This window comes from Diabrotica virgifera, chromosome 10 (assembly GCF_917563875.1).
Source record: "Diabrotica virgifera virgifera chromosome 10, PGI_DIABVI_V3a".
Classification (NCBI taxonomy): Eukaryota; Metazoa; Arthropoda; class Insecta; order Coleoptera; family Chrysomelidae; genus Diabrotica; species Diabrotica virgifera.
The window spans coordinates 103,529,921-103,557,316 of NC_065452.1; the positions used below are offsets into that span (position 1 = coordinate 103,529,921).

General features: G+C 33.1%; 1 protein-coding gene across 3 annotated transcripts in view; it reads left to right on the forward strand.

Moving 5' to 3' along the window:
• Positions 1 to 27,396, forward strand: part of LOC114335623 (uncharacterized) — a 248,376-nt gene that overhangs the window by 200,608 nt on the left and 20,372 nt on the right. For all 3 annotated transcript variants that reach the window (XM_028285885.2, XM_050663614.1, XM_050663613.1), the window contains 3 exons: positions 2,398 to 2,552; positions 4,982 to 5,383; positions 5,441 to 5,539. In XM_028285885.2, coding sequence (XP_028141686.1) covers positions 2,398 to 2,552; positions 4,982 to 5,383; positions 5,441 to 5,539 — 656 coding nt within the window. The remainder of the gene's footprint in view (positions 1 to 2,397; positions 2,553 to 4,981; positions 5,384 to 5,440; positions 5,540 to 27,396) is intronic.

Consider the following 27,396-nt stretch of genomic DNA (forward strand, 5'->3'; position numbering starts at 1 on the left):
TGTGGAAATTTAACCTAATCCAACCCCGTGTTTATTAAATAAAGTAAATTTTACTATTTGAGGTGTAATTTTTTGGGGTTAGTGACATCAGTAGGTACCTACCTGCAAAATAAATAATGTGTCATTTTTGCTATTATCTTAATTAATAAAGTTTTATAATTAAGGCTCGAAATTTTACATAAATTATAACTTTTACTTAAGTAACTATGGTTGAATTACCAAAATGTAAATGCACCTAGGAAAAATTATTTGTATCTAATGTTTTTCTGAAATCTATTGAAATATGGAATAATTTTAAACGAATTGATAAAATGTCAATTATTTACAATAGGAAACACTTTATCTTTTTACTAAACTAGTATTATGTATTTATTAAGCTTTAAAGGTGTTGAATACAAGGGGTTTTAACTAAATTACATAGTTTACAGTGGAAATTAAATACAACAGACAACGTTTAATAATTCTAATTTCGTTTTTTACATTATGCCCGGACTATGAGTGAAGCTAGGACAAATAATCCCCGGACAAATAATCTCGGACAAAAGATCCCCACAAATTATCCCCGGACAAAAAATCCCCGGACAAAAAATGCCCGGACAAAAAATGCCCACAAAAAATCCTGGACAAGAAATATTTGCTGCCGAATAGTTCTCTAAAAGTTTTCTCGAAATTTTACCAAATTTGGAATTCCAATTCCATTCTGAAAACTTTATAACCTAAAATAATGACCTAAAACGTTTAGGTCATTAAAGCGCATTTTAATGACCTAAAACGCGCCTTGGCATGTGAACGGTCTTAATAAAATGTATTTAGTTGTAATCGCGAGTTATCAAAACGCGCGTTAAGCGCCTGTCAAGAGAACGGGGCCTTAGCTCATTTCCCATATCTTCCACGATTTTTGAAAACACTCATGCTCCTTTGTCATGTAAAATTTGAAGTTTCAGCAAGAAATTGGAATTCGAAATTTGGTAAAATTTCGGGGAAACTTTTAGAGAACTATTCGGCAGCAAATATTTCTTGGGGATTTTTTGTCCGGGACTTTTTGTGGGGATATTTTGTCCAAAAAAATTTGTGGGGATTATTTGTCCGGGATTTTTTGTGGGGATTTTTTGTCCGGGGATAATTTGTGGGGATTTTTTATCCGGGATTATTTGTCCGGGGATTATTTATCCGGACCCCCTATCAGTAGTTTGTTTACTTGCGTTCTAAAATTAAATTAGATGCTTGTACTTAATTGACAATAATTTTAATAATAAATCTAGTTGTTAGTTATGCCATAATTAACTAAATTATGTCGGATAGTTTCTGCAGCATCAAAAATGCGTTCCTGGAATTCAGCTTACGTTTGTATTTCATGTCGGTTATCGTACACTAACGATTTCAGTCCCCAAAAATAAAACATCCATTGTAAAAGTACATTGAATTCGGGACTTCGTTGGTGGCCACAGAATGAGTCAATTCCTACCAATTCAACGATGAGGATAAGTGGTATCCAGAAGATTTTTCACAGCTCTGGGGCTCCGTCGTAAAGAAACGACATTTCAAGTCGTGTTTGCAAATGCACTTCAAGAAGTACCGGCAAAATATTTTACAAGAAATTTATAGGCGTCTCTATTTAGTGTTCTGGGTAACTAATAAAATATTGCACCCTTTACTTGTTCTGTATCCTTTACAAAGTAACTGATGTAATATTTGTTTAATTCCCATAATACCTACTTGTTAAGAAATAAGAAATACCCGTTCTTTTGGTATAGAATAAAACTAGATAACCAATTATGCAAAATATCCAATGTCAATAAGAAAATATTGTCAATAACAAACTGCCAATAACCAAATTCTTGGTTTGTTTAATGTGAGGGGACGACCACGGACAGGGTGGAAAAATGTAAACACTAGACCCCTGCAGAAGTGGTTGATATTTACATTACTTTACCTACCAGATACAATTGACCTAGAAACCTACTATTTTTAATTGTGACTGTCTATTTTTAAATTTTGAATGGCACGTTGTTACCAGACTTCAATTTGCATATCAAAATGTATTTTCGTTTTTTGGTCAAACGGCTGAATTTAGAAAAAAAATTTATAAAACTTTTTTGCTCTACATTGTGCCTTCTACCTATACCTTTAAGGAACGCACTATTTTCGGGGACACCCAGTATAATATTAGCGTAATTTATAATAATTTTTACCTGACCCCTTAGTCTCATCCCTAGTACCCTTAGTCGGCAATTTTATATTTGTAGCGTTTAGTTGCCTTGCCAGGAAACTGATGATGCATAGCAAATTTCAGTATGCGAATCCGGTCGTCCTAGGTAATATTATACTGATTGTGAGTAAGTCTCTTTTTATTTCTCTTACCTAAATTGCAGTAACTTTAAAATTTTATGATTATAGTGAAGAAGAATCTTATAATTGTCTGAGGATAGCAAATAGAGGAAAAAATATATTAGAATTTCAACTTGGTACGAATACTAGTGATAACAAAGTTGATGTTTTCACTTTATGTGCCGATGAAAATTTTAAATCTGATGATTGGATTACCCAAGGACGTAAGTAAAATATTCTAATATTAGACAAATATGCGGATTCTTAGTGACACTAACAATTACATTTATTTCATTTTCTTCATTTACAATAGTTTTTATTCGATCAGATTTCTCGTAATCTACGTGTCCAGTCCGTTAAAACCGTTCTAGTAAACTTTGGAAAGTTTTTCTTCTTGGTTGTCATATATCAGGGAATTGCTGATGATAAATTCTTATTGCTAGTAGCACATTTTTGTTATTATATTATGTACTCTCCTATCACAAAAACCATATTAATCAGTTCCTTATTAGGAAAAATCATATTAGTAATAAACTAGAATTATAAAAATAGTATAATGTCAATTTTTTAACCAAGTTCAGTGTCAAAGTCATAGCCTAGTCGGTATAATATTGTTTGTTTATCAATATTTTACACACCAAAAATCTTAACTCCGTAGGTATTTTAATATCTCATCTAATATCAATAAATTAAGGATTAGTCTAAATTAATATGAATTTTTTTTCGAAAAAAATTTTGGTTTGAATATTTTCACGGTCAACCTAATAAAATTTCACGAAATTGTTTTTTGAAATTAATGTTAGGGTTAAAGAATCGCTAGTGATCGCCAATATTCGAAACGAATAGGCACTAAAAGAAGAAGAAGAAAGAATCACGAATAACTTACAAATTAAAGCAATTAGGTATAGTAAATGCCTAATTATATAATACAGGGTGTAACAAAAATACAGGTCATAAATTAAATCACATATTCTGGGACAAAAAATAGGTCGATTGGACCTAACTTACCTTAATACAAATGTGCACATAAAAAAAGTTATAGCCCTTTAAAGTTATAAAATGAAAATAGATTTTTTCCAATATATCGAAAACTATTCGAGATTTTTTATTGAACATGGACGTGTGGCATTCTTATGGCAAGAACATCTTAAAGAAAAATTATAGTGAAATTTGTGCACCCAATAAAAATTTTATGGGGGTTTTGTTTCCTTAAACCCCCCAAACGTTTGTGTACGTTCCAATTAAATTATTATTGTGGTACCATTAGTTAAACTCACTATTTTTAAAACTTTATTGCCTCTTAGTATTTTTTCGATAAGGCAGTTACTTAAGGCAAGTTTAGGCTTTAGTTAAGGCAGTTATTTTTTGTGTACGTTCCAATTAAACTATTACTGCGGTACCATTAGTTAAACACAATGTTACTAAAACTTTTTTGTCTCTTAGTATTTTTTCGATAAGGCACCTTTTATCAAGATGTGGCCTCTTTTTTAACATGGTTCAAAATATGCCTAAAAATGTAAATTACATATAAATAAATTTTCATATTATTACAAAGTCTCCATAATCGTACTTAACCATATACAAATATGTGGTGGATTTGACTAATATTCAAAATATCTCAATAAAAACTGACTTTTCGAAAAAGTACTAAGAGGCAAAAAAGTTTTAAAACATTGTGTTTAACTAATGGTACCACAATAATAATTTAATTGGAACGCACACAAAAGTTTGGGGGGTTTAAAGTAACAAAACCCCCATAAAATTTTTATGGGTTGTCAAAATTTTACTATATTTTTTTTGTAAGATGCTCCTGCCATAAAAGTACCACATGTCTAGTTTCAATAAAAAACCTCTAGCAATTTTCGATATATTGGAAAAAATCGATTTTCATTTTGTAACTTCAAAGGGCTGTAACTTTTTTTATGTGCATATTTATACTAAGGTAAGTTAGGTTAGTAAGGTTATTTTTGGTCCCAGAATATGCGATTAAATTTATGACCTATATTTTTGTTACACCCTGTATATAGGTATACACTCTATATATAGGAAGTTCTTAAGAAATAATAAGGTAGATACATACCATAAAATAGCATTTCACTACAATACTCAATACTAAGAAAACTCAGAAAATACTCATTCAGAGTTTCGACCAACCCTGTATACCAAAATTAAACATTTGGCTTTATTAATAATTTTTTAAAATGGTAGACTATTAAGAATCATAGAAATCATCATGATGGACATAAATAATTTTTTTGCTGTCAAATCACTACAATTCTACAGGTTGTGAATGTTGCTACGAAATTAACAAAAAAACGTAAATAACTTTACTCCTCGTATAACATTACAAAACTGTATAAAGACAGAAGAAATCGAGGAGAATCTAAAAATGTAAAAATATAACATATAGGGTGTTCCATTACAAAAAAGCATGTCCAGCATGTTCCAGCATGTCAATACGTGTGACCCCGTATATTTATATGGTCCTATCTACGTTGCAACTTTTACGTAAATCTTTTTTTTTTTTTTTTTCGTATATCTTACGTCTTACGACAAACGAGTAATTAGACATCATCGCTCTAATGCCGCACCCTGTATATAAGTTTACTGTTTACTTATTATAAACATTTTACTTATGATAAATGTTTTCAAGGATTGGAAATACCTCCCGGCCTATCAACTGGAATGTGTCCTATCACTGGGGAATATACAGGAAGGATTCCAGATGCCACTGACTTATGTACTAAACTCTGGTCAGATTGCAGAGCTCCAGAACTTATGTACTATCAAGTATCCCATTGTGAAACTGAAGAAATCTACGAAGAAAGGGAATATCAGTGTTTGGGTCACTGGAGAGAAAGGCATCTATTGTACACCTACACTGAACGGAAAGATGTAGCTGCTGGTACCTATGAATGTTTTGTAGGATCGATTATCACAGAAAGTGAAATTTATATTAAAGAGGCTGGTGAGCACTGCCAAAGAACTGTCGATCCGTTAAGATATGGAATGAAACTGATGAAGAAACAACCTTTGTACTCTTGTATAGAAAGAAGTAAGAATATGGATAATTAAGTTTATTGATTTAGTTTTAACTATATTTTTGTTACAGGTACTACTCCTAAACACGTTCCAAGAACAACGACTAGATCACCTACTAGACGTACTACTAGTTACGTTCCTAAAAGTACAACCATTATGTCTGATATCGGTGAGTACCTTTTAAATATATTACATTGTATCAAACATCTAATTTCTTTATATTCTTTTGATTTATGTCTGCATAGTATCTTTATACAGGTTGTTATTAAATAAGTGCTACAAACTTAAGGGGATGATTCTGCATAAAAAATAATGACAGTTTGCTAAATAAACGTATGTTCACAAAAGTTTAGTTTCCCAGATAGGTAGGTACGGGGTGTTAAATTTTTTCTTATAAACTGACGATTGTTTTATTGCTCTGAAACCTATTAAAATATGCAAATGAAATTTAGTGAGTTTTAAGAGATATGTAGTTGTTGCGCATTTTTTGACATACAATTAGGAATTTTTGGCACGCGCACGGGTAATGGTCTGGATTTAAAAAAAATGATACGCCACTGAGATATTTCAAATGAGAAAAATATTTTTGAATTCATCATTTACTTTGTGACAAAAATATTTCTGGCCTAGGTATGTTTCATATTGTTTTTATGCAAAAAATAAAACATCTGAACGCGTATTTTTCATTTCTTTAATATGTACAACATAAAAAAGAGCTATCTAATACAATAAATTTTAAACCAAAACAATAACAGAAAATAACACTAATAACACTACAAGCGTTGATTGAATCTACAAGCAATAAGTAATACAACAATTGAAAATGCTCTCCCTTACATAGACGTGACATAAGATTCATCTCTTCGTTTCATTGATTGTCGTATTTGCGCAAATATTCCTCATGTATTTCTTATTGTCTCACAGCCGGCTATGATTCGATTCCTCACATCTTTAGTATTTTCGAAGGGAGTGGAATAAACTAAGGACTTCAGAAAAACCCAAAAATATAGGGGACTTAAATCCGGGGATCAAGCTGGCCCATGTTTTGTACTCACCCCACCTATCCAATGATTTAGATATACTGTATCTAAGTGATTACATACATTAATGCTAAGTAGGTTGGTGCACCACCATGCATGAACCATGAGTGTTGTCTCAGCTGTAGAGCAATTTCTTTAAAAAGAATAGCGTCGGTGAAAGTGCAAGACCTCGTATGTGCAAATATGAAAATGTTCCAGGAGGTCAAAAAACCTTATAAAGGTAAATAAGACGTTTTTATGCCATAATTTTTTAACTGTTATAATAATGCCACATAACCACATAATTAATGAGGTAATTTGTCATAAAAATCCCAATATTGTTTATCAAGAACAACTTTCAAGCTTTGAAGGTAATCATATTTTTGTTTTTTTTTTATTTTTGGCTGTGAAGTGTATAATGGAGAAATAACACTTTTTTTGTTTTTGGAGGTCGATCTTTTTGGCAACGATTCATAATTATCTGTATGGTTAATGACTACTTAAAAGAACAAACATCACTAACTAGAGGATCTCCAGTTGTACGACCAGGGCTTATAGATGAATAAAATTGAATTTCTTTAAAGTCAGGAAAGTTCATGTATTTAACATTGTAAGGCTGTGTTCTTCTTGCTTCTTTGCAAACAGCAATGTATTCATAAGGTACATAAATATCACGATTTTTGAACCGTCTTTCAATTGTGCTATGGACCGAGTCGACTTCCATCTGGATATGACCCTTGTGGAGATAACTGTGAGTAATATGAACGTTGTTTTCCATACAAAATTGAAGAAGAGAATTTGAAAGTATTACATTTTTGTTTTGGTACCCACAACTATCACTGTATAATATTATGATAAATTCTTTTGTTGATTTATGTATTTTCTGAAAGGTAATTGGAGAGGAACTCTGTAAGGAGAGTGGCAAAAATATTAGCTTCAAGACCACCTTGGGGTCATCCCAGAGGTAACAGATTACATCTTTAGTAGCCATATTGTAGACAGTATAATTATGAAAACAAAGTTTTGTCTTATAATAGATGGTACTGGCTTCCAAAACAGGAGACAACTTTACAGCTTGTACATCTATACAAAAAGCCACGATTTCTTTGGGGTGACTAATAGCTTTCTCTTTATCTTCCATTTTCAAACGCCTTGCTTGTTCTTTTTTTTTTCTTGATGTTTCATGTACCGGGTGTCCCAATAAGAATGGCGCTCGGCCATATCTCAGGAACCGTTTATAGTACAGCTTTGGGAAAAAAAAATTATAACAAAAGTTGCCTCGGGAAAAGCCTGGAAATTATTTTCATACTTGTAAGTCCACCGCTAGAGGGCGTAATTGAATATCAAAAATTAAAATATCGAAATTTTACAAAATTTTCCTAATGACAGGGCACTGGAAATCCGATTATCGTATTCTTCATAAAATTCTGCGCATATTTTATTTCACAAGTTTAAGTCTTCCTGTGCAAATAAGAGGTGGGGGTGAGTGGGAACCTTGTTATGGAAAAATCGCTGTAAGTCCGGTTCTGCTTAATCGATTTTTGCAAACTTGGTCTTGTTGAAAACAGTTTTTTTTTGAAAAATTGTCTTTTTCGTCAATGTAATAGTGATAATTTGGAAACAGCCTATTACGTAATATGCCGGCTAGGAGGCGCTATTTATTTTCTTTTTAGAAATCTAGTTTTCTTTGGAAAATATTAAATACAAGTATGTATTTTTTTCCTGTATTAAAAAATTAGACCAAATTAGCAACATAATACCGAAAATCGCATGTCTATACCTTTTTTTCTCTATCTCGAGATATCTTACGAAACGTGTAAATTTTAAACATAACTGTTGCTGTCATATAAGTGGAAATATATAGAAGCAAGTAGTGTGCTATGGAAAAAAACAAATAACCCAGATGTCACCGTATATAATAAATCAAAACAAAATATGAAAAACTCTACTACTGGGGTGACGTGTTTGGGGATATTTCATTGCATATATATTCTAGCCGCAACAGTTGCATTTCTTATGCATTCAAAAAATGTGGCTATCATGTCAAATGCTTCTTAGTTTGTAAGAATCATCTTGAATTTCACTCTGTATAAATTTTATATCAAATTTAATAAAAACAAACCGCAACAAACCATCAATGAACAAATTTTTATGTTTTACTGATTTGACACATAATTTGACACATGATGACTTTTTGAAGTTAATACTTCTAATAGTTCTATTTTTTCCATAGCACACTACGTGTTTCCACTTTGACTTCCTTAACTTAGTTTACCGGTGACAATAACATCTTAGTTGGGAATAGGATAATTGATATTAAAATATAATGAAATAAAAATTAAAAATTTGTGTAGAAAATCTGACGTTTTTACATTTTTTACGATTCATCGAGAGAAAAGCAAATGCGCGGAGTCAACAATTCATAAAAATTTACATATTAACGCTATTTTTTTGGCATTATGTTAAGTATTAAAATTAGTGTAATATTTAAATAAAAATAAAATTAAACTGTTTAAAATATATTTATTTCGTTAAAATCATAATAATAGAAGTACTCATATAACTTCTTACTCGCGTACAAAGTACACACACTCTTTTTTTGTTATATTTTATAGTGTTATTTGTCTTATTGGGGTTTTGATTCATTATATACGGTGACATCTGGACAATGTTACTTTGTTTTTTTTTTTCATAACACACTCCGTGCTTCCATATATTTCCACTTATATGACAGCAACAGTTATGTTTAAAATTTACACGTTTCTTAAGATATCTCGAGATAGAAAAAAGGTATCTACATGCGATTTTCGGTATTCTGTTGCTAATTTGGTCTAATTTTGTAATACAGGGAAAAAATACATACTTGTATTTAATATTTTCCAAAGAAAACTAGATTTCTAAAAAAAAATAAATAGCTCCTTCTAGCCGGCATATTACGTAATAGGCTGTTTCCAAATTATACCTATTACATTGACGAAAAAGAGCTGTTTTCAACAAGATCAAGTTTGTAAAAATCGATTAAGCAGAACCGGACTTACAGCAATTTTTCATAACAAGGTTCCCACTCACCCCCACCTCTTATTTGCACAGGTAGACTTAAACTTGTGAAATAAAATATGCACAGAATTGTATGAAGAATACGATGATTGGATTTCCAGAGCCCTTTCATTAGGCAAATTTTGTAAAATTTCGATTTTTTAATATTTGATATTCAATTACGCCCTCTAGCGGTGGACTTACAATTATGAAAATAGTTTCCAGACTTTTCTCGGGGAAATTTTTGTTATAAATTTTTTTTTCCCAAAGCTGTAATATACAGGGTTCCTGAGATATGGCCGAGAGCCATTCTTATTGGGACACCTGGTACTCTTCATCTGAAATATTTCCCAATCCGTGGGAAATACACAAATCGCATTGATCTTTTCGTGGCTTGTAGATTTTTATGTTAGATTTGTTCATTTCTTCTACAAAAATTGTTTTAGAAAGACAATTTGTATTTATATTTTGACAGTAGTTTTTGTACTCTTTATAAAATTCGGCTTTGTTTCGGAATACAGGCTCTAAGTACAACTTATTTGTACTAGCCCGGCAGTAATGGGACTCCATTTTAGGGATTTCTTCGTACTCCTCCTATTTCTACCAGCTCTCCGAACGTTTACTTCAGGCACATTCATTCCACTATCTTTTCTAGCACATTCTTTAACCATCCATTCACCTACATTTAATGTTGACAAAACATTTTTTTACAGACCTTTTTTTTCTCAGTTCTATTTTTTAAATAGTAATGGAGAGTGCTACTTCTTCGAGATCCTTCTACTTTACGTTTGCTAGAAACAACATCAACCACTAAACTTAAAAATGTCTTTTTCATATCCCATGATAATTGCCAAAATGAATCAAAAATTGCTTTTCTGTCTTGCTCCATAAATTCATTACAAAATATTGTCTTTGGTGTTTGAAATTTCCGAGAGTTACATCCAGGTTTTAAAGTGCGTTTGTTTTTATTAACCACCAACCTATAATGCCCATCATCACCTTTCTTTAAGCCCAAATACTCTTTTCCAAGCATTCTAGCTTTTTTATTTTCATTTCTGGCTCTTCTTGTTTGAGTACGCTTTCTGTTCTCATCTGTTCTTCCATTTTGATTACTTTCTTCTTCGACTAAACTGCTGGCTTCATCTTTGCTTTCTGAGCTCGAGTCTTCTGCTGTTGCATCAAAATATGGATCTATGTCATCTATAATATCCACCTCTGTTTCCACACCATTTTGATTGATCACGTCAAGGTTTGCATTTTCCAGTCGCTTTTCCTCACTGTCTAGATTTTTTTCATTATCTATTGTTGGCACAGTTATTTGAATATTATCAATATCTTGGTTTAAGTCGATTTTATTTAAAACACCGATCTGAGTTTTTGGCTTAAAATCTAGATCGGAACATAAAATTTCTTCAACTAGTTGATTGCTCTTTACCTCTGGTAAGCAGATTCCAAGTTTTTCTAACTCTATTAAGTATTTCATTTATTAGATTAGGTTCTTCACTGGTTTTTTGGTCCTGATTATTTGTTGACTTGGAAGATTCTTGTTCGTTCAAAGAAGTCTGAAAAATCGACAATTTTACCATCAGTTTGTTTCTGGATATACCACTCGACCCTGCTATATCCATAGTACAAAACCTCGTATTTGCAAAATCTGAAAAAAAATATAAACATCGTATTAATATTACAATTACTAAAAAGTGACCGGGTTGCACTTTTGATATAAATACATCCTGAATAGTATTATTATATAAAATAAGTTTCGTCTCACACAAATGCATGCAATAAAATACAAAACGAGTTTAACCATAACCCAACTTTATAGAATCAAACAGTTTTTTTTTGTAAAAATAAACTACAATTACAAAACTTACCTTAAATAATATTCGGTCTTTGACCATTTACCAGTTTTTACTTTCGACTGATTATAAAACTCAGAAAAATCACGAAAAAATTACCAAAAAAAAATAAGGAAAACATCCACGGCGCTTTATGACATTTCTGACGAACAAAACTTCGTATTTGCAAGTGACCGCCTTATACGCGGTTTTGTACGGCAAATAAACTACTCAACTAAAATACGAGATATTGCATATCGTCAAAAAAATAAGATCGAAATAACTTATATATACAACGTTTTGTGCATATATGCGCAGGCAAGCACTGTTCTAAGTAACATGATAAAATGAATTCTGTCAAAATTGCAAATACGAGGTCTTGCACTTTTACCGACGCAGGTAACTTTTCCTGTAGGAAATTAATGAGGTAAGATTCACGTGTTAGTCATTGTGGGAGGAAATATGAACTCATTAAATGATCATTAATTACTCCAAACTGTATATTTACTAAATACTGATTCTGAAATGATGTTTTTTCTATGTCCAGTCGCCACTTAGTCCGGTTTTTTCATGGGTCCCCTTCCCTCTTCTATGTTTCTTTCGCTCAGATCTTTGTCTATTCCTTCGCTCAAAATTTTTCTCGGTCTACCCCGTTTTCTCCTTCCTTTTGGTTGCCAATTTAGTAAGTTCCTTTATTATTCGTTTTTCACCTATTATTTGTATGTATATGTCTGAATCATATATAAGTTGTTTTGTCGATAAGTCGTCCGTGATTGTTCGTATGATTCCCATTATTTCTTTAATGCGTTCATTGGCAATCATTTCTCTTCTAGATAATATCTTCTGAATATTATTCCTGCTCCTCTTCTCCAAAAATCCATTTCCGTTGCTCTCAGAGGTGCCAGTGTTCTTTATTCAAGTAGCCATAACTCACAGCTGTATAAAGTGATACTTTTTACTATAGTCTCATATACAGGGTGAGTCATGAGGAACTGTACATACTCCTACCTTGTATGCAGGCCTCTATGGGGAATAACAAATGACCATTAAAAAGTGTCTGCTCCCATTGTTTAATAATATACAGGGCGAGTTGTTAATTTTTACAGAAATTTGTATTCGTCATAATTTTTGAACATTAAGATCGATGTGTCTCTTATTTTGGTCAATCGTTACACTATTACCACCCAATCAACTGATTTATTCAACCTAGAATAAAATCAGGTCCGGCTTTAAAAAATTAGTTCCTTTTTTGGTCTACGAAAAAAATTTCACCCTGTATACGGTTTTTGAAAACTCTAATAAGAATTTTACAAATTAGACAAATAGGCAATTAAAATGGCATATTTATTTTTTTTTCCACACAATTACTTAACTTTTTATAAAAAAATCAAATTTGACTATGAATTAAAAGTTTGGTGAAGATTTAAAAAAATTAACTGTTTTAACAAAAATTAATTTTTTTTGAACAAATATTTAATTTTTAAGTTACCGCCCAATCAACTGATTTATTCAAACTAGAAAAAAATCAGGTCAGGTTTTAAAAAATTAGTTCGTTTTGGTCTAAGAAAAAAATATCACCCTGTATACGGTTTATGAAAACTCTAATAAGAATTTTACAAATTAGACAAATAGGTAATTAAAATGGCATATTTATTTTTTTCCCCACCGATTAGGTACTTAATTTAAAAAAAAAAATAAAATTTGACTATGAATTAAAAGTTTGGTGAAGTGAACCATAGATTTAAAAAAATTAACTTTTATTACAAAAATTATTTTTTTTAACAAAAAATTTTGATTTATAAGTAATATTACTACCACTGCTCGTGTTATACGTTTTAAATAATCTTCTTCTTCTTCTTCAGGTGCCATCTCCGCTACGGAGGTTGGCAATCATCATAGCTATTTTAATTTTTGAGGCAGTAGTTTTAAATAGTTGTTTTGAGCTGCATCCAAACCATTCTCTCAGGTTCTTCAGCCATGAAATTCGTCTTCTGCCGATTAAATAAGCCTTTTAAATAATACAACCTTTTTAGCCAATTTCCAGAATTTTAAAAGGAACAGGTTGTTTTGAATAATACTAAAACATCATCCTGTATAATATTTGTTTGTCAAAAAGGAGATAAACAAATAAACCTAAATTAAACAAAAACAAAAAGAAATATTTTTTCCGTCGTTTTTTGCATCACTACCTTCTCACCATGTATTAATACTATGTATGTGTATAAAATGATAATTTGACATTTTCGTTGTTTGAGTACATAATTTGACTTTTCGTTCTCCATCGTTATTATTTATTTGTGTTTCTTACACTGTTTGTACTTTTTGCATTATCATATTTTACAAAATAGTTTGCCGAATCTACTTGCCAATGTAGCCGCCCGAGGTATGTACTTTATGCACGATGGGGCATCACCACATATCTCAGGTGCTGTTCGTCAACATCTCTTATGGAAATAGGTGGATAGGACGCGGAGGGCCTCATGCATGACCACCTAGATCACCTGATTTTAACCCTGTCGACTATTTCCTATGGGGTCGATTAAAAGAAATGGTTTATCGAGAAAATATCAATACGCGACAAGAACTAAATAATTGATAAAATTATTGATTCTTGTAACATTATTAGAAATGCTCCCTTAACTCTCAGGGGTCTATTAGACAGTTGATGGTCCGACAGACATGGACTTCATTTCGAAAATCCGCTAAAAATCTCAATAAATTTTTTTTATTGTTTTATTTGTTTCTTAAGTTCTTTTATGTATCTATGTATACAATTGTTGTACACACATCATCATCATCATGGTGCTACAGCCCTTAGAGGGCCTCGACCTTCTCAAGCGTTCTACGCCATTCTGTTCTGTCCCTTGCCTGCGCTTTCCAGTTGCCGACTCCGATCTTCTCGGCATCTTGTGTTACCCCACAATTGTACACACAGTTGTTGTACACACATACATATTGTTAAATTTACTTAAACATGCAAATAAATCCGGTTATGTTCAATGTTCTACATAATATGTATTTTCTTTTCGTTAATTTAAAAAATAAATTTACTGTATTATGCCTTTTGAAATAAAACTCTGAGAATTCAATAAAACGACACTACCTATGAATCACTAAACAAATACTATACAGGGCGATGTTTTAGTATTATTCAAAACAACCTCTTCCTTTTGAAATTCTGGAAATTAGCTAAAAGGGTTTTATTATTTACAACGTATGGCACAAGCTGTGGAAGTATTAATACATGTATAAATTAAATATTTGTTAAAAAAATAGATTTTGCAAAAAAACTTTTTTTTAAATCTTATGGTTCACTTCAGCAAACTTTTAATTCATAGTCAAATTTTATTTTTTTATAAAAAATTAAGTAATCGTGTGGGGAAAAAATAAATATGCCATTTTAATTGCCTATTTGTGTAATTTGTAAAATTATTATTAGAGTTTTTAAAAACCGTATACAGGGTAAAATTTTTTCTAAGACGAAAACGAACTAATTTTTTAAAGCCAGACCTGATTTTTTTTCTAGTTTGAATAAATCAATTGATTGGGTGGTAATAGTGTAACAATTGACCAAAATAAGAAACACATCGATCTTGCCGTTCAAAATTTATGACGAATACAAATTTCTGTAAAAATTAACAACTCGCCCTATACATTATTAAACAATGGAAGCAGACACTTTTTAATGGTCATTCGTTATTTCCCATAGGGGCCTCCATACGAGGTAGGAGTATGTACAGTTTCTTATGACTCACCCTGTATATGAGGTTCTAGTGAAAGTATCACTAATAGTATCACTAGAAAAGTCTCATATGTATGAGACTATAGTGAAAACTTTCACTCTATATAACTGTGAGATATGGCTACTGAAATAAAGAACACTGGCACCTCTGAGAGCAACGAAAATGAATTTTTTGAGAAGAGCAGCAGGAATATTTAGAAGAGAAAGGATTACCAACGAACCCCAAGAAATAATGAGAATCATACGAACAATCACGGACGACTTATCGACAAAACAACTTATCTGGTTTTGAAATATACTTACAAGGAATGGATGAACAACAAATACCAAAGGAAATACTAAAATGGCAACCAGAAGTAAAGAGAAATCGAGATTGACCGAGAAAAAGTTGGAGCAAAGGAATAGACAAAGAGCTGAGAGAAATGAAACATGGAAGAGGACCTATGGACATGGAACAACCGGACGAAGTGGCGATTGGAAGTAGGAAAAAGACCGAGAATCGTTAACCGTATAACGAGAACGTTATAAACCGACATGTAGTAGTTATCTTTGTTTTGTCTTTCAGTCAAGATATTCTAATTTTTATTTTTAAAAATTGTGCAAAGGTTGACAAAAAAATCACTTTTGGAGCTCAAAAAGTTATCCTTTTCAATTCAAAAATATTTTCTACCATTAGAATCAGGATAATCTCTAGAATATCTAGATTTAACTTTGCCCGGCCACCTAGCGAGAAGAAATACCTCCCCCCACCTGAACAACTGAAGGTATATGCCGCTTTTGAAGATGCAGGAGATAAACGACCATCTATAAACATATCACATGTAATGGTATATTTAGGTAGGTGGAGCAAAGGTGTGTTCAGAAATGCGACAAATTTCTTTGTCTCAGATGCGTACCTTAAAATATTATATTCAGCAAATAAAATACAAGGTATCAACATTTTCGATGTACAGGTATGTGGAAATTAAAACATTTCGATTAAAAGTTACCGATACTATGTATTTACGTAAAATGTAACTAACTATACATACAAGCTTGCATACTCATTTACAGAGTGGCCCAATTAAAACAAAATATAAATTCCACGTATTAATAATAATGTTTATTTAGGAATAATAAAAATTTACAAAAAGTAAAAAGCATAATATAGTAATACAATATAATAGTCCAATATACAGGGTGTAACAAAAATACAGGCCATAAGTTAAATCACATATTCTGGGAACAAAAATAGTTCGATTGAACCTAACTTACCTTAGTCCAAATGAGCACACAAAAAAAGTTACAGCCCTTTGAAGTTACAAGATAAAAATCGATTTTTTCCGATATATCGAAAACTATTAGAGATTTTTTAATGAAAATGGACTCGTGGCATTCTTATGGCAGGTACATTTTAAAAATAAATTATAGTTAAATTTGGGCACCCCATAAAAATTTTATGGGGTTTTGTTCCCTTAAACCCCCCAAACTTTTTTGTACGTTCCAAATAAATTATTATTGTGTTATAACTATTAAACACAATGTCTTTAAAACTTTTTTGCCTCCTAGTACTTTTTGGAGAAGCTAGTTTTTATCGAGATATTTTGAATATTTGTCAAATCCACCACCTATTTGTATACCTACTATTACATACGATTGTAGAGATCTGGTAATAATGTGAAATTTTTTTTATAAATTACAGTTTGAGGTGTATTTTGAATCATATTAGAAAAGAAGCCACATCTCGATAAAAGGTGCCTCATCGGAAAAATACTAAGAGGCAAAAAAGTTTTAAAAACATTCTGTTTAACTAATGGTACCGCAATAATAGTTTAATTGGAACGTACACAAACATTTGGGGGGTTTAAAGGCACAGAACCCCCATAAATTTTTTATGTAAACATATTAAAAAAGAAGCCGCATCTCGATTAAAAGTGGTTTATCGAAAAAATATTAAGAGGCAAAAAAGTTTTAAAAACATTGTGTTTAACTAATGGTACCACAATAATAATTTAATTGGAACGTACAAAAAAGTTTGGGGGGATTTAAGGGAACAAAACCCCCATAAAATTTTTATGGGGTGCACAAATTTAACTATAGTTTATTTTTAAAATGCTCCTGCCATAAGAATGCCACGTGTCTATTTTCATTAAAAAATCTCTAATAGTTTTCGATATATCGGAAAAAATCGATTTTTGTGGTGTAACTTCAAGGGGCTGTCACTTTTTTTGTGCGCATATTTGTACTAAGGTAAGTTAGGTTCAATCGAACTTTTTGTGGTCTCAGAATATGTGATTTAATTTATGACCTGTATTTTTGTTACACCCTGTATTGAACATAACATCTTTTTCTGGGAATTAAGTCAATTTTTATTTCGAATTTTGATTTTATACACTCACCGCCCAAATTAACCGCCCACCATGTATTTCTTCCAATTTGCAGAAATTGAAAAGAAAACAATAAAATTATTGAAAAAAAAAGTTGTTTATCAAGAGATGCTTAGCAAATATCCAATGTTTAAACATCTTCGAAGAAAATTCAAACAAACATTATTTTGAAAATCATAGTCTAATTTAAAAAAATATATGAGTATTAATAATGGGAGTCAGTCAACTGACTTTTTGGAGTCAGTTCGACAATTCATTCATGATATCCTGGATATCCGATTGGGGGATATTGTGTCACTCCTCACCCGGAGCCGTCTTGAGCTCTCCGAACAGTGTAGGGGCTGGCACTCTTGCTCTTACGGTTTTTTTGAGGTTGTCATGCAATAATATAAAGATTTTACCAATGAGCAGTGCGAAAGGCATGACATGGTCTTGGAGAACTTCTCCCACGTATCTTTGAGCATTCGCATTGCCTCTATCGAACACCACAAGATACGTACGAGGTTCGTAAGAGGTACCTCTCCAAATCATTATTGACTCTCCTCGGTAACCCACTGTTTCGGTTATAGTGTATGGATCAAACATCTCTGAAGCATTTGGAAACATCCAAAAACAAACTCGACACATTCGAAAGGAAAGTACTGAGGAGAATACTAGGACCTGTTACGGAAAACGGAATCTTCAGAAGTCGATACAACAACGAACTTTATCAACTTTATAAGGAAGCACCCCTGTCAGACTTCATTAGAATACAAAGATTGCAATGGGCCGGACATGTGATAAGAATGGGAGAGGCTACCAAAAAAAGCACTGAATGCTAGAATGCAGGGAAAGAGACCGGTTAGAAAGCCAAGAAAACGCTGGGAAGACAAAGTCAACAGCGACGCACAAGCCCTTTTAGGAGTCCGTGTAAGTAGAAGAGCAGCCACAGACAAGCAAGGGTGGAGGCAAAAAATAAAGGAGGCCAAGGCTCAATTTGGGCTGTAGTGCCGTAGAAGAAGAAGAAGAAGCATGGAGCAAACCTTTCATTTGATGTCTGTAGACACCCTGACGTCCATCTAGACATCTATTCTGTTCTCATCTGAGTATATTCTTCCATTCCGCCACAGTCTAGTGAGCATAGTCTCGCCCACGACCAAGTCTAGCAAACTTTTCATTTTGACGCCTGTAGACACGCTGACGTCATCTGGATCTCTTAGGGATATATTATATTCTGCTGTCATTTGAGGATCGTGTGTTCTTTCATTCCGCCACAGTCCAGTCAGCATATTCTCGCGCGAAACCAAGTCTAGCTCTACGGTGTTGTAGGAGCAACGGTGGGGCGCGAGCTGGAATGAAAGCCCTCAAATTTCTTTCTGCCAGTCTTCTTCTAATGGTACGTTGACTCACACTAACATTTTTCACCCAAAAAGACGTGTACGAGCTTCAGACGTGGTGCAAAAGCGATTTCTCAACACGTTGCTGACAATGAAGCTGTCATCTCGAATTAGAGTGCATGCCGACATTGAACACATTTGGTACAACCTCAAAAATTATGTAAGAGCAAGAGTACCAGTCCTGACATCTATCGGAGAGCTCAAGACGGCTGCGGTAGAGGAGTAGCACAATATCCCCCAATCGGATATCTAGGATATCATGAATAGATTGCCAAACCAGCTCTAAGAAGTCCTAAGGGCCAGAGGCGGTACTTACTTACTTTCCGTGTCCAGAACACCAACAACTTTAAATTCTATATTTCCAATGGTTGACCACATAGATGGCCCTGTCCACAGTATAAAGAGGGAACCTCTATATACTGTGGCCCTGTCATTTGCTAAAATTAAGTCTTCTTCTGTGCAGGTCTCTCTTATCTCTGTGCATGATAGTAGATGCCGGTTGGTCTGAACCGCGCCACAGTCGCAGGTATCGTCCTCCTGGTATCCCCATTTTTTCAGGTTACTAGCACAACGTGAAACGCCGGTTCTTAGTCTGTTTAGCGCTTTTCAAGTCCAGCAGTCGTTTCCTCTGAGGGAGGAAAATGTGTTGCGGTAGCTGACGCTTGCCATAGGTGTATTCGGCGCGTCTCTGGCGCTTCGGGGATGGATCTTGATGTTTTCAGAAAGCTATTCCGAGATCTTAGTCTACTTGAATGAGTTTGGTGGTCATATAAGTGGTGTCTTCGGTCCGTCTCCTGCTTTTTTCGTTCTACCTGATGGTCACGTTCTACGTGACCTTCCTCCTGATAGGTGGTGGAGCAATCCCAGCTATGGGGTATACCTCTTCGATAGGTGTCTGTCTCAAGCAACCCGATATTATACGAACCGTTTCATTTAGAGCCACGTCGACGTTCTTTGCGTGAGCAGAGTTTGCCCATACTGGTGCTCCAAACTCCGCGGCCGAAAAACATAATTCTAAGGCAGAAGTGCGGAGAGTGTGTGGTTGTGCTCCCCATTTTGTATTAGTTAGCTTGCTGATGATATTATTTCTGGCACTTACTTTCTTCTTGGCATCTTGACAGTGGTATCGGTAAGACAGAGTTTTATCCAAACGTACGCCGAGGTATTTTGGCATCTCGTTGTGTTCCAGCATCTGACCACGCCATTCCACGCATGGGTTGGTCGTTGGTGTATATGTTGTATACAATCGGCGCGAGGACACTTCCCTGTGGGGGCCCATTTTTTTGGTCCCTCCACCGACTGTTCTTGGACTGGAGCGTTACGTAGAAGCGTCTATTCTGGAGGTGAGATTTCACTAACCTTGTTAGTCGGAAATCCTTTGTAGTTTCGTAGAGTTTTGCGAGTAGCCGTTGATGGTTAACTGTGTCATAGGTGGTAGTTAGGTCTATGAACGCTACTCCTGTTATTTCTTTCCGTTCCAAACATATTCAATATGTTGGGTGAGATTAAGAATTTGACTGCAGTAGCACTTTCCGGGTCTGAGACCTGCTTGTTCTGGAATAATTTTAGTCTCTACAGATTCAGCGATCCGATTCAGTATCATTCTTACAAATGCCTTGAAAAGGTGGCACAAAAGAGAGACAGGTCTAAAACTCTTTGTATCCGCCGGATCCTTCCCTGATTTTAAGAGGGCAACCACTCTAGCTTTCCTCCAGATTTTGGGGATTTGTAATGTACGGATGCAGCAATTCATCATTTTTACGAGCCACTCTACGGTTTTTAGGCCAGAGACGGTAACAGTCATTATTAATACCTACTCGTATTTTTTTAATTAGGCTATGATTTCCAAAATTATGTTCATCTGAACTTTCTTCGAATATTTTTAAACATTGGATTTTTGCTAAGCATCCCTTGATAACGAGTTTTTTCAACAATTTTATTGTTTTCTTTTATTTAAAGGTAGTTTTCACCGTATCTTTCATAAAATGTGGTCCAAGATTGACAGTTTCTGCAAATTTAAAGAAATACAAGGTGGGCAGTTAATTGTGCCAGTGAGTGTATTTTAATGAATAATGGATAAGCTTGATATTATGGAAATAAAATATGAAAAAGCTTATCAAAGCTTCGGAACGAAATGGATCAAATGAAAAAGAAAAGGATAATGCCATATGGCATCATTCACATATCTGTATATGAACGGTAACTTGAGCGATAGTCGTGGAATTACTATATTCAATAGATGATCTAAAACTATGTTGGCTAGAATGGGGAGTACTAAATAGGTACTCACAAATATTTGGCACTCCATGGACTCTCCTATCAACCCCTGGGGCTGATTATAAATTTTGCGTTATATTGGAGGTATTAACGTCAGCAAAATGAGTCAGTCACTCATAACCATAACTAGTTTCAGTATAGCTTGTATATTATTGAAACAAAATGCGATAGAAGTTATTCATACTTTCTCTTAATTATTATAAATTTACAAATAAAGATAAATCTTTACTTCTTAAGAGAAAATTATGCATCCCTTTAAAATACTTTTTGATATGCCGCTGGGTGCATTTAACGTAGTAGTAGAAGGTACAACCTACATTCTATAAGATTTAAAAATAAAAAAGTTCAACAACACTCTGAGGAATTGAATATTGTCTGGCAGGTACTGCAAACTCAAACAGAGAAGAGTTTGTTTAAATAGGGAGTACCTATGTAGATTAAAAAAATGTGGTACTATTATTTAACCTCTAAAACAATAAAAAATTATAATTTTTAATTTTTAATTTTTAAATTAGAATACCATAAAAATTGAGATCAAGCATCCTAATACCTCTCTTCAAAAAGAGAGACTCGGACCCGGTGAATTACAGAGGGAATTAATTTATTAAACACAACATTAATTAACAACCAAAATGATAACAAACAAACTGAATAAAATTATAACATTCTCTCTATTCAATCTTGACCCCCCGGAGGGAGTGTAGTGGTCGACATGATGTCGTGTATTGTCCGTCTCCAAAGATCTCTGTCTCTGGTCATTTCTTTTAACTCATGCATAGGTCTTTTGCATATTCCTGTAATTTGATCGATCCATCTTGTTGGGGATCTCCCTCGTGATCTTCGGCCTTCCACCTTTCCTTGTATAATGAGTTTTTCCATGTTTTCTGTGGTTGCTCTCATAACATGTCCAAAGTGTTTTAATTGTTGGAGATGGACTTTACTGGAGAGTCGTTGGCCAACTTTTAGCTCTCTTAAAATTGAATTATTTGTCCTATGGTCGGTCCAAAGAATTCCTAGCATTCGTCTCCAACAGAACATTTCAGTGGCGTCTATATTTTTCTCCTATCCGATTTTCTCAGGGTCCCAGATTCACATCCGTATGTCAGTATTGGGAATATTAAGCAATTGATTAACCTCATGTTTAAAGCCGGGTCCATACTATGTAACAAAACATGTTAAATAACAAAGTTTCATAACTTGTTACAGAATTTTAAATAAAAATGTTTTAAAACACCGTGTTGTATAACATTTTTCTGGTTATATAGCATGTTTTATGTTATCCAACAGTTGTCGGTAAACATCAAAGAAAGTTATAAAACATTGTTATAAAACCGCATCGCCACTGATCTACATTTAAAAACATGTTGTTGAAACATTTCTCTCTTCTCTGGCTGGCATAGTTCACGAGCAGCAACCATTGGAGTCATATCGACTTGTTCGTTCTTGAGTGATTATGCGCATTTTGTTGTTTTGTTTTTTTGTTATAGAGTCTGGATGATTTGCTATATTATAACAAAGTTACATAACAAAGTTATACAACAAATTTGTTGTATAACTTTGTTATTAACATGTTTTGTTATGTAATCTGGACCCGGCTTAACGCTCTTGAAATTTGACAGTCCTTCCATATTGTGGTCATTTTTGCTGTGGCAACTTTTGCTAGATCACATCTACGTTTTATTTGCTCCTGCAGTGACCCTGTGTTTGGGATTAATGCTCCCAGACAGAGCCTATTTTACTTCAAATCAGGCCCGAGGCACTACATAATTTTCGGGCCCCTAAATATGATTTAATACTACTAATAACTTTTTTAAATAAATTAATTATTTAATACAAATATAGTTGCACAAAGAATTACAAAAACATTTATTTACAAAAAAATACGAATTTACAAATATACACAAATGCAAATACAAATAGTTTTTTAGTCATCTTCCAGTATACGAACTGGTTCTGTGGTATTATACACACATTGAAAATTCTCCATAAGCGGACTATTCGAATTTTTCGAAAAAAAAAAATCGTTTTATAAACATAGCTCCTTCATTTTTGGCGATAAAAAGTTTTTTTAAAAATGATTTTGTAGGATTTTTGAAGAGATATAAGACTGTGTAAATTAAATTCCGTATCCCTTAGTTTTTAATTAGGTTAGGTTTAAAGGGCTCGAATAAGGGGGCGTTTCCTCGTAAATAGAGGTTTTAAACAGCTATATCTCGCTAACTATTCACTATAATGAAAATCTATGTACAAGGAAATTTTAGGTATTAAAAAAGCTACAATGTAGTAGTCCTTCATTTTTTTTAATAACTCCAGTATTTCGGAGATATTTTGAACTAAAAGGTAAAAAATACGAAATTGCAAAATCAATTTTTCTTTAAATTCTATTTTTTCTAAAATTAGGCCTTTTAAGTAGGTCAAACTTGTTGGGTGTATTGGTAATACAAATATATAAGGAAATACCATAAGGTGAAGAATAATCTTTAATTAGGAGGGTAGTTAGGGGGTTGTTTTCACTGATTTTTTCGTAGAGAAAAGCAGGTACCGACCTTTTTTTGATCATAGGTCGCTAAATATACATGCTAGAAACTTTTTAATATTACTTTTGAAAGATCTAATTGAATACTTAAAACAAGTTTAGTAAAATTTTCCTCAAAAAATGCAAAGTTTTCCCGTTATTTGGCTTTGAATATTTCAAATTATATATTTGACGAAAAAAGCTAACCTTTAACATGCCGTATCTCGGTTTGTATTGGTCTTAAAGATATTACAGAACAATAATTTGATTTGTGTTACTAAAAGCTACAATTTTGATATCCACAGTTTTTTGACTAAATGCATATTTTTCGAGGTATTCTCAAAAAACCCTCTAAAGAAGTCGATTTTTTCGTCGAAAAACTGTTACTTTCAAGCGCGAATAACTCGAAAAATATTAGTTTTACGAAGAAAATGTAAAAAAAAAATGTTTTTCTTAGAATTACTTTTGACATCGATTTACATGGTTAAAATGTAATAAAAAATTCCCACCCCCGAGATGGGGTGGCAACCATCCCAAAATTTTAGCGTACAGCGGTATGATATAGAAAATGATCCTTGGACTATTCCCTACCTTCTGTGAAAATTTCAAGTAAATCCATGCTGGACGAAAAAGTTTCGAGCCAAAATGCTTCATTTCCTCGACTATAAATATTTTAAAAAAATTTAGACGCAGAATGAAAGATTACATTATTACCGAGGGCCGAATGTCCCTTAGAATAAATAAAAAGTTGCTTTTGAATAAGATATGTATTTAAAATTAAAAATCACACTCAATTTTCTCCTTTCTTTACCCCTGTAACTTATTAAAATAAACATTATCGACGATTTCAGGGACTTTTGGCCCTCGGTAGTAACCTAATCTTTCTTTCTGCGTTTAAATTTTTCAAAAATACTAATTAGTTTTCTCAGGCTTCGAAAAAAACGAATGCATTTAAATAGCATTGAAGCCGAAAGTTTGCGCCTATCCCCTTAAGCAATGTTAAATTGTTTAAATATAAATTTTATTTACTGTTAATAAAAATTTTATTTTCTTGTGCAACTATATTTCTATTAAATATTTAATACATTTAAAAAAATTATTATTATTATTAAATTATATTTAGGGGCCCGAAAATTGTGTACTGCCTCGGGCCTGATTTAAAGTAAAATAGGCTCTGATTGTTATGTAGTCTATCCACTATCATGATTTTTGTCTTTGATATGTTTAATTGCAAACCAAATTTGACTTTCGTTTTCAACCAGTCGTATAAGATCAATCAGCTCTGCTCGACTATTTGCAAGAAGGACTGTGTTATCTGCGAGACGTAGGTTGTTTATTTTATGACCATTTATTAATTGAGATGCCTTTTTTCCATCCTTCAACTGCTCTTCTCATAATATGCTCCTCATAGGTATATATTGAATAATTGTGGAGATAGTATACATCCCCGTCTAACACCTAGTTCTGGATGAAATTCGTTTGAAAGTGTGTCAAGTACTTTGATCCAGTAGTGTGTTCGTATAGTTCAGTTATAAGAGAAATAAGGTGTTGTGGTATGCCTACTTCTTTTAGTATTTGCCATAAGTGTCTCCACTTGACCCTGTCGAATGCCTTATGATAATATATAAAGTATATGTATAGTGGAATATTGAATTTCCTAGATTTTTCTATCATGTCTTATATTCAACAGGTGTTCTCGAGTACCTCTACCTTTGGTAAATCCAGTTTGCTCTTGTGGAATTTCTCTTTGAAGGAATGTTTTTAGTCTCTCATTGATAATATGTAGCCTTATTTTACAGGCATGTGATCAGGGCTGCTTTATCCATTAGGCAATATAGGCAGTTGCCTAGGGCGGCAAATTATGAGAGGGCGGCAAAAATACTGTACAAAAAATATTTGTAGTATATAAAAATTAAAATCGAATAACATTTAAGTACATCGTACATCCATCAATGGAATATAAGTGGGCAAAAAGGACAGAAGTCGTAAATTTGGGGATTATTGGTCCGCCAGCAGCACGTCAAAGACGGCGGGCGCACTGTTCTATAATTTTTTTAAAACTGAATCCTTTTGGGTTACTCGTGGTTGAAAATTTGCCATTTTCATTAGAAAATGTCGCCTTTTCGGACGGTTTTTGCGAATACCTTAAAAATTATGCATCTAACGAAAAAAACTATATAAAACATTTTTGTAGCTTATGAAAAATTAAAGAGATTCGTTCCTTCATAAGGGTTCTGCTGATAACATAAAAAGAGATATGGTAGGTGAAAAAAATTTTTTTGTGCATGCTCAAATGGGTGTGTTCAACTTAATAACAGAGAAATGGTCGATTTTAAGGGTATAATGCTATCAATTTCTTTTGTAAGTACTGCCTGAAAAGACCTTTAAAACGACCGCACTGTTAAATTTCGATTATGTACCGGGTGTCCCAATAAGAATGGCTCTAGGCCATATTTCAGGAACGGTTTATAGTAGAGCTTTGAAATAAAAAATTTTATAACAAAAGTTGCCTCAGGAAAAGCCTGGAAATTATTTTCATAATAGTGGGTCCACCGCTAGAGGGCGTAATTGAATATCAAAAATAAAAAAATCTAAATTTTACAAAATTTTCCTAATGAAGGGGCACTGGAAATCCGATTATTGTATTCTTCATCAAATTCTGCGCATATTTTATATAACAAGTTTAACTCTACCTTTGCAAATAAGAGGTGGGGGTGAGTGGGAACCTTGTTATGAAAAAATGGCTGTAAGTCCGGTTCTGCTAAATCAAATTTTGAAAACTGGGTCTTGTTGAAGACAGGTCTTTTTCTTCAATGTAAGCGTGATAATTTTGAACCATCCTAATAAGTAATCAGCCAGCTGGGAGGCGTTATTTAATTTTTTTCAGAAATCTAGTTTTCTTTGGAAAATATTAAATACAAGTATGCATTTTTAATCATACTTTATAAAATTAGATTAAATTAGCAATAGAATAGCGAAAACCGCATGTCGATACCTTTTGTCTATCTCAAGATATCTCGAGAAACGTGTAAATTTTATACATAACTGTTACTATCACCGGTAAACTAAGTTAATGAAAAGTAGTGTGCTGTGAAAAAAAAACAAAATAACATTTTCCAGATGTCAACGTATAAAAATATAATTAATTAAAACAACAATATAAAGAGAAACAATACTATTAAAATTAAATATAACACAGAACAAAAAGAACTACTTAGTGACGACCTAAATATTCAAATTGTTGCCCATCATACACTACTCTAGAATACATTATCCAGAGAATACTAAACGCCATTCAAAGCATATCGAGAGCAGAAATTGAGACTGCTGTTCAATCTACTCTTGAAAGAGTAAATGTTTGCAACGAAAATGATGATGCAAAAATTTGAACGTTTATGTCATCACTAAATAGTTGTTTTTATTTCTTTGTAATAGGGCTTTTCAACGCTTCTCATTTGTTTCGAGCCTCTGTCATATGCCGTATAATCCGTGTATAATATTAATATATACGAGATATGAACGAGGCTCGAAACAAATGAGAAGCGTTGAAAAGACCTAATATACGTTGACAGCTGGAAAATGTTTCTTTGTTGTTTCCATAGCACACTACTTTTAATGAATTATTTCGTTTACCGGTGACAGTAACAGTTATGTTTTTAAATTTACACGTTTTGTAAGATATCTCGAGATAGAAAAAAGGTTTTCGCTATTCTGTTGCTAATTTTGTCTAATTTTGTAATATGGTATTAAAAATGCATGTTTGTATTTAATATTTTCCAAGGAACACTAGATTTCTGAAAAAAATTAAATAACGCCTTCTAGCTGGCATATTACTCAGTAAGTTGGTTCGAAATCAT